This window comes from Poromitra crassiceps (assembly GCF_964638095.1).
Source record: "Poromitra crassiceps genome assembly, chromosome: 8".
Lineage (NCBI taxonomy): Eukaryota > Metazoa > Chordata > Actinopteri > Beryciformes > Melamphaidae > Poromitra > Poromitra crassiceps.
The window spans coordinates 25,149,759-25,159,122 of NC_139629.1; the positions used below are offsets into that span (position 1 = coordinate 25,149,759).

The window sequence follows — 9,364 nt, forward strand, 5'->3', positions numbered from 1 at the left end:
AGAAAGCTGATCATATCACTCCAGTTCTTAAGTCCTTGCACTGGTTGCCAGTGTGTCATAGAATAGATTTTAAAATACTGTTATTAGTCTATAAATCACTTAATGGCCTAGGCCCAAAATACATAGCTGAATTGCTCCCACGCTACGAACCGTCTAGAACTCTTAGGTCAGCAGGGTCCAGCTTATTAACTGTCCCTAGGATCAAATCAAATCATGGGAAGGCCGCATTTACCCACTATGCTTCTGCTAGCTGGAACAAATTGCCTGAAGACCTCAGATCTGCCCCAACCTTACTTACTTTTGAAAATAGACTAAAGACTTTTATGTTTACCGTCGCTTTTAACTGCTGACAGCTATTATGCAAACCCAATGAGTCCTCTATAAGTTTTTAGCTCTTTTTGCAACTGCTGCGCCTGTTGTTTAATGCACTTTTTATACTATTTTTTAAAGTTTTGTTGTGATGCTTTTAAATGTCCATTTTATTCTCTTCTTTTATTCTTTTATTTTCCTGTCAACCATTTTATGTGAAGCACTTTGAATTGCCTCTGTGTATGAAATGTGCTATACAAATAAACTTGACTTGACTTGACTTTGTTTCCAGGTGCGACAACGTCAAATGCAAAAGCCCAGCAAGAAGGAAGAGTACAGATGACTGAGAGCAAAAAAGAAGAAGACGTCCCAATCACCATGTCTAACTTCACCGTCAATGGAGATGTTCAGTTTAACGTGAATTATAATAAACCTGAAACTGAGTAATGCTAAGAAGGCTGCATATGGACGCAGTGCCAACCTAGCAGACTGCTTATTTTAGCGGACGTAATAAAATATGTTTTAAATCAGTAAAGTAATTTTTAAATCAATATTTTGTGTCAAGTTATTGATTTCTTTAGTACGCAGCCGTGTAATAAGTGGGATAATGTACAGTGAGCTGGTCATTATTGGAAAATAAACTTCTTGGGTGATTCAAGACCCTCCACTTCACCGCAGGGTTTATTTTCCAATATGGCTCGCTGTACTCTACATTATCCCTGTGTTCACCTGCTGGAAATATTCATCAGAGGTCACATGACTCCAGTATCAAGTATCAGAACTGCTTGAGACCTGACTTGATACATGAAGAGAAGACTTGACACTTGACTTGGGTTCTGGTGACTTGGGACTTAACTCTGACTTGTAGGCCTACTTTGATGACATGAAAAGGTGTCTAAAGTCTTGACTTGACATCTTGTGTTTCTGTAAATTACTTTAGATCGAAACAGATTTTAAATTCTGTTTTCTGAATTGATATGGAATGATTGAATTTATTGAAGGTGAAACAGAAATCAAACTCATGATGCTCTTGCCAAGTTTTTATCAGACGCTGAACAAACCTCCATATAACATGAGTGTTTAAACACAGACAGCCTCAGATTACCAGATGCTGAACAAACCTCCATACAAGAGGAGTGTTTAAACCCAGACAGCCTCAGATTACCAGATGCTGAACAAACCTCCATACAAGAGGAGTGTTTAAACCCAGACAGCCTCAGATTAAACAGATGCTGAACAAACCTCCATATAAGAGGAGTGTTTAAACCCAGACAGCCTCAGATTAAACAGACACTGAACAAACCTCCATATAAGAGGAGTGTTTAAACCCAGACAGCCTCAGATTAAACAGACGCTGAACAAACCTCCATATAAGAGGAGTGTTTAAACACAGACAGCCTCAGATTAAACAGATGCTGAACAAACCTCCATACAAGAGGAGTGTTTAAACCCAGACAGCCTCAGATTAAACAGACACTGAACAAACCTCCATATAAGAGGAGTGTTTAAACCCAGACAGCCTCAGATTACCAGACACTGAACAAACCTCCATATAAGAGGAGTGTTTAAACCCAGACAGCCTCAGATTACCAGACACTGAACAAACCTCCATATAAGAGGAGTGTTTAAACACAGACAGCCTCAGATTAAACAGATGCTGAACAAACCTCCATATAAGAGGAGTGTTTAAACCCAGACAGCCTCAGATTACCAGACACTGAACAAACCTCCATACAAGAGGAGTGTTTAAACACAGACAGCCTCAGATTAAACAGACGCTGAACAAACATCATAAGAGGAGTGTTTAAATCCAGACAGCCTCAGATTAAACAGATGCTGAACAAACCTCCATATAAGAGGAGTGTTTAAACACAGACAGCCTCAGATTAAACAGACGCTGAACAAACCTCCATACAAGAGGAGTGTTTAAACCCAGACAGCCTCAGATTAAACAGACGCTGAACAAACCTCCATATAAGAGGAGTGTTTAAACCCAGACAGCCTCAGATTAAACAGATGCTGAACAAACCTCCACATAAGAGGAGTGTTTAAACACAGACAGCCTCAGATTAAACAGATGCTGAACAAACCTCAATACAAGATGAGTGTTTAAACACAGACAGCCTCAGATTAAACAGACGCTGAACAAACATCATAAGAGGAGTGTTTAAATCCAGACAGCCTCAGATTAAACAGATGCTGAACAAACCTCCATATAAGAGGAGTGTTTAAACACAGACAGCCTCAGATTAAACAGACGCTGAACAAACCTCCATACAAGAGGAGTGTTTAAACCCAGACAGCCTCAGATTAAACAGACGCTGAACAAACCTCCATATAAGAGGAGTGTTTAAACCCAGACAGCCTCAGATTAAACAGATGCTGAACAAACCTCCACATGAGAGGAGTGTTTAAACACAGACAGCCTCAGATTAAACAGATGCTGAACAAACCTCAATACAAGAGGAGTGTTTAAACACAGACAGCCTCAGATTAAACAGACGCTGAACAAACCTCCATATAAGAGGAGTGTTTAAACACAGACAGCCTCAGATTAAACAGACGCTGAACAAACCTCCATATAAGAGGAGTGTTTAAACACAGACAGCCTCAGATTAAACAGACGCTGAACAAACCTCCATATAAGAGGAGTGTTTAAACACAGACAGCCTCAGATTAAACAGACGCTGAACAAACCTCCATATAAGAGGAGTGTTTAAACCCAGACAGCCTCAGATTAAACAGATGCTGAACAAACCTCCATATAAGAGGAGTGTTTAAACCCACACAGCCTCAGATTAAACAGATGCTGAACAAACCTCCATATAAGAGGAGTGTTTAAACCCAGACAGCCTCAGACACTGTTCAGACACAACAAACAAATGATGGCTGTCAAAGAGGATAAATGGTTGCTGGTTGTGGTTTTGAAGGTTAAAGTTTCCATTTGGTAGCTGGCGTTTCATCCACTTACATCCAGGACCACAAGATGGCATGGTCTCCTTGCTCCACCTTTCTGTTTCTATCTACAGTAGGCACTTGGGGCTTGAAGACCCCTGGGTCTCCCCTAAACCTAAAGACCACCTACCCAATGCCTAAACCTAAAGACCACCTACCCAATAAGTCCCCCCCGGGTGGTAATACCATCCCCTGGGTGACCTGGGTGATACTACCGTACTTCCCAACTTGTGGACGATGAGCCCTTTGCCTGAACCTACAGGTGCGGAGTGCTGTGTTCCAAAAAACACTGTAGGCTCCGCGGAGCGTTATGGAGGTTGCCAAAGGTGCTTGATAAAGCGCTTCTGTGCATGAGACGAGTTCAGAGTGACAATGGGTTGTACCTTTTTGGAACCAGCTTCCTCTGTCTGTTGAGGTTTTTGTCTATTCTCTTTGGTTTTATTGTTTGTCTACCGTATTGTTTTGATTGTTGTTGTGTATAATTGTATTTCTGTTGTAAAGAGTATTGAGACACTTCCCTACAGCTGTGCAGCAATCTCTGACGCTGGGGACAACTGTTGCTAAAATACTGATTTTAAAGGAATGGAAGTCCTCCTCTTCACCTTCTTTTCAGGTGTGGCTGATGGACATGATCTCTGTTATACAGATGGAGAGGCTGAGGTTCCTGAGAGCCAACTCGCTCAGAAGGTTCTCAAATATCTGGGACCCCTTTTTGGCTTACTTTGACGAAGTCAAGAATGACTAGTGACTGAGGTTACGGGTGATAGACTGCTTACCTGGATGGTTTTCCATGGACCCCTTTCATAGGACCCAATGCATAATATCTCGTATAAGCACATGGGCACATAGGGTTGGTAGCACCACGTTACAATACTAATTGTCAAAGATGGGTTTTTTGTTTGTTTGTTTTTAGTTTGTTTTTGTATTTTTGTTTTCCTGTGTCTGAGCTTGTTTGTCTTGTTTGTTTATTGTTCTGTAAAAATTTGAAGAAGAAAAAAAAGAAAAAAAAATAGTATTGAGACACTTTGGTGTGATTTTGCACTTTAAATAAAATCTGATTTGATTGGAAAGAAGTTTGATTATCACATAACGGGACAATTTCCTTTAATTTGTTTTAAGGAAAACACGATTTGTCGGCTGAAATACAGTAACTAATATGTAGATTTGTTTTAATAGTTATTTAGGTTTTAAACAGTGCTCACTTTCTAAAACGTGCCCATTAAAATCCAATGTTTCTTTAGTTTAGCTGCATGGTTCATTATAAACTGTGGGTGATAACCTCAAATGGACCCAATTTCAACTTTTGATAGTTCCCATGAGCAAATAAACTAAACTGAAACAAAGAAATGTGAGCCCCCTGGGTGTGTGTTACAGTATATGGGAGGAATAGCAGGTAGGCTATCACTGTCCCTGATTCCTGAGGGTAAATTGAGTAATGCTGCAGAGAAGAGGAGAAGACACTGAATAATGACATCACAACAGTATAATCCTAATGTTAATTTAAATTTAAATATTCCTCTAAATATGGCTAAAAGCCCAAAAAGGATGGGAGAGAGAATGATGATTCCAACACAGCAGTGGGAGCAAGTGGTGACATGGAGGTGAGTGAGAAACGGTGACTGAATAATGACACAACAGTCTAATCTTAATGTTAAAGGAACACTCTGCCCATTTTCAACCAGCTTTGTATCATTAGAACATCAGTAGTATATCAGAAAACTGTAAACTGTTTTGAAGTCTGTCATTTAATTAGACAGTTATTGAGTGTGAAAGTGTGGACCAGTGACATCACTGGTCCACACTAACTCAAATTAATAACTCATTAACTCAAATCAACTCTCAATAACTGTCAAACTAGATGAATGATGAATAGTTTGACAGTTATTGAGAGTTGATTTGAGTTGAGAAATTCTTTTGATAGTTTTTGTACTTCACATTAATAATTTATGTTCCATAATGAGAAGTGTTCAGATTCAAACCTCTCTTTTTCATTGTCTATGAGCTTCTGCAAAGCCTGATAGTTCTCATTATAAAAATGATCAGTGTTGTAACAGCAATTAACCTTGATCGGGATCTCAAACTATGCCGTGTTGGGTCTTTGAATTTGATGGATTTGGGCCTGGGAAGTCCTTGAAAAGTCCTTTAATGTTTAATACGGTGTGGGAACCCATACATGTATATTATGTAGAGTATATTGCATCATACAGTATGCACAGTATTTGTCATTTTGGAGTAGAAATTGGAATATGCACACAATTTGTACCCTTGTAGGCGGTTACCACAGGAGTCTTGCAGTAAATATTGGCAATGTGTATAAAGAAACAAATCCTGTATTTCTATTGCATTGTTATGTTCAAAATGATTTACAATCCTGTATAATGTTGCACACCACACTGATGCAGGAGCAGACAAATCAAAAGCTTTAAATGGAGTACATTAGACTAAAACCAGTACATACAGGTTACAGATGATGTGGCATTGTACAGAGTGATATGCCCTTATTTAACCACAGAACTAAAAGACATGACAGGATGCAGCAGTTTGTCATTCCAGCTCAGTGCCTGGTCACTTTATGTGCGGGCAATGTCGTAGTTGGCCAGAAACCAGTCGCAGGTCATTTTAATGGCTAGAAGGGAAATGAAGAAGAAACCAATTAGATTTTGCAGGCTGGGGTTGCATGCAAACATCATTCAAATCCCTCCTTCATTTGTGTGTAGAGTGGCTGGGGTAAAGCAGGGACCAAGCTTGCCCAAGGGTTGACTCACATTTTCTTGGGACGTTTCCCCCCCACCCTTTCTACTACAGTACATTACATTTAACTCATTGAGTGCCAAGGACGTCGATCGACGTCAAAGTAAATAGTGACGTAGTGCCAAGGACGTCGATCGACGTCAAATGCGTTTTTTGACGGTGGGATGTGGATCAAAGCCTCAGGCATCTCCTGTACAAATATTGTAGCTATTGAAGGTGTATAACCTATTTTACGGACTCATTAGGTGGCGACAGTGCTCTCCAGATTAGAGAAAGGTCCGGAAAACAGCAGGAAAAAGCCCCGTGATGAAAAAGAAACCGCTCATGCTGCAGCCAGAGCCATATAGATTGCTCTGTCTGGAGCTGACGTTGGCTGCGAACAGCAGTCAATCCGCGCCCACAACTGAGCCTCTCTGTCTCTGCTGTATAGTTTCTCCACACGATTAGCCGCCAGAAAAGCAGCACCCGACGCCGAAGGGCCAAAGCATTCTCAGCAGTCCGGTTTGGCTCTTCCGTGTCGCGCTGGGAGCCGGCGCACAAAAACGGAGGCTCCGAAAATAGACTGGGTGCGTGTTAGGCTGTGTGTTAGTGTGGGGAGGAGTTTGCAGCTGAGGGGGGGAGAGGGGGGTGGGGCACGCAGGCACCACACAACTACACCACGTCACTTCATCAGAAAATATTATCTTCAGAGTCAGTGAATGTGCTTGAAATGCTTAATTTCACAAAAGGCGGAATAACTCAGCTTCTAATTTGAAACGCCTGTATTTGCTCAAAACGACCTATCTTCTCCGGCTCATAACTAAAGAACGGAAAATGGTATCAATAAACTTTTTTTTGCTGATGATACAATAGAGTCAGCTCGTTCTTTGTGCGTGTTCGGTGTTTACATAGTAATATCACACAATATTCTGTGGGCCTCGAGAAATCACTGAAAACGCTCTGAAACTCTGGCACTGGGAGCGTCCGTTCTCCAAAAGTGGCTGGCACTCAATGAGTTAAGAAACAATCATTTTCAGTGTATGAATTTCATTAATGCTCATGAATAGGACATAACTGATATTCATAGTCTGTCCTTTCCTTGGATGGACAAATTCAGATCAATGCCATTGTATTTTATTAAATGATAGACTTTGAGGTTATGATTTGGACATATTCTAAAATGTTCATATAACCTATTCAAATTCAAATGGGTTTTCAGTATAGACACTCAACAATTTGACTTACAGTATAAAGTGTTCACACCACAGCAGCATTGCACTATTTATTTTGCTCTGACAATAGGTTCCCTAGTGTCAAGATGCACAGTGAACTCTGACCTTGTTGAAGGGGCGTGAACATGAAGTTGGGGAGGTAGCTTCTTAGCTTGGCGTTGCTGGCCGTCTTCTTCATCTGGCCGTCAGACATGTTGGTGTCAAACTGGTGTGAGGGGTCAAGGCGAGGTCAGGTGGTACTGCTGGGGGTTTGCGTGAGCCTCAAATCTATGACTCTTTGGTTTTGGCCCCTGGACTGTACAGTACAGTGCATCCAGAGGCTACACATTTGTATCTATGTCTTGGGAATGTTGACAAGATACTGAATGTCCCTGGGCAAAACCTATGATATTGTATGAACCTACCACCCAGGTTCAGTAAAGCATCTCAAGACCTTAGACGATTTACTTATATATAAGAAAGATGCCATTTGCATGGTTCTGGGAAACTGCACAGCCCATTAGACTTGTCTCCACTTGCCACGGTTTAGCTATGCCACGGATCAAAGTGATCGTTGCTAGTATCTCCAGAAATGTCCAAAGCTTGTATCCAAAGCTGGATACACGCTCAGATATAAATGTTTCAAGGCTTACTGATTGTAAACAGAATGCTTTGTAATAGCTGCGTTCATTTTTATTTTTTTATTTTAATCTTTTTCACTAAATACAAAACTGTGAATGAAACAAGTTGATAAATCACACGAAGTGTGCTTGTCACTGTATTTTGGCGAGCTGACTATTCAGTCAGTGAAGACCCAAATCATACCACCCCCAGTTCTAATGAACAGAGATAATGGGCACAGGCTGTAGCAGCGCTGGGGAGGATTGAAAGGATACGACCATTTTGCCTTTGAAGTCCAGAGACTGTGCAACCATCTCCGCAGCCTCTTTGATCGAGACCTCTTCCTCTGCCCCCACTGTGCAATCCAGCATGGTTACACACATATACACAACGATCATCTCGCACACGTGTGTGTGTGTGTGTGTGTGTGTGTGTGTGTGTGTGTGTGTGTGTGTGCGTGCGTGTATGTGTGTGTGTGTGTGTGTGTGTGTGTGCGTGTGCGTGCGTGCGTGCGTCATTCTGTCACGGTACATGTGTGTTTGTTGCACATATTTGCAATTCATTGTTTTCAAGTGCTAACCTCAGTGGTCTTGCCCTCTGTATCACACATTACACACAATGACATACTGTAGTAGAAGCACATATAATAGGTTGAAATGAATGCTCTTAATGCATTTAGAATGTAGTTGAGTTCATATTAATGTCCAGTTTAAAATAATAAATGCAGCTAAAAACAGGAGGATGATAACAATGTGATGGCCACTAAGAGGTAGAAAGTTAGAAAACATAGAAAAAAGAAATGTAATAATAAGGTGCAAAGGTACTGAAGGTTCATTATTAATGTTTGAAATGTTCATTATTAATGTTTGAAATTGTTAGATTAGTGCCTAGAGAGTCACTATAAAGGCACTACTCACCAGAGAGTCACTATGAAGGCACTACTCACCAGAGAGTCACTATGAAGGCATTACTCACCAGAGAGTCACTATGAAGGCACTACTCACCAGAGAGTCACTATGAAGGCACTACTCACCAGAGAGTCACTATAAAGGCACTACTCACCAGAGAGTCACTATGAAGGCACTACTCACCAGAGAGTCACTATGAAGGCACTACTCACCAGAGAGTCACTATGAAGGCACTACTCACCAGAGAGTCACTATGAAGGCACTACTCACCAGAGAGTCACTATGAAGGCACTACTCACCAGAGAGTCACTATGAAGGCACTACTCACCAGAGAGTCACTATGAAGGCACTACTCACCAGAGAGTCACTATGAAGGCACTACTCACCAGAGAGTCACTATGAAGGCACTACTCACCAGAGAGTCACTATGAAGGCACTACTCACCAGAGAGTCACTATAAAGGCACTACTCACCAGAGAGTCACTATGAAGGCACTACTCACCAGAGAGTCACTATAAAGGCACTACTCACCAGAGAGTCACTATGAAGGCACTACTCACCAGAGAGTCACTATGAAGGCACTACTCACCAGAGAGTCACTATAAAGGCACTACTCACCAGAGAGTCACT

At 41.3% G+C, this 9,364-nt stretch overlaps 1 protein-coding gene across 1 annotated transcript in view; it reads right to left on the reverse strand.

The window, feature by feature from the left end:
• Nucleotides 1-5,834: 5,834 nt before the first annotated feature.
• The window catches only part of LOC310780887 (GDP-L-fucose synthase-like), a gene marked incomplete at both ends in the record, with an annotated part of 10,265 nt that continues 6,735 nt past the window's right edge, over nt 5,835-9,364 (reverse strand). The window contains 3 exons of the mRNA XM_083641401.1: nt 5,835-5,890; nt 7,332-7,431; nt 8,102-8,181. Of these exons, the coding sequence (XP_083497527.1) occupies nt 5,835-5,890; nt 7,332-7,431; nt 8,102-8,181 (236 nt within the window). The remainder of the gene's footprint in view (nt 5,891-7,331; nt 7,432-8,101; nt 8,182-9,364) is intronic.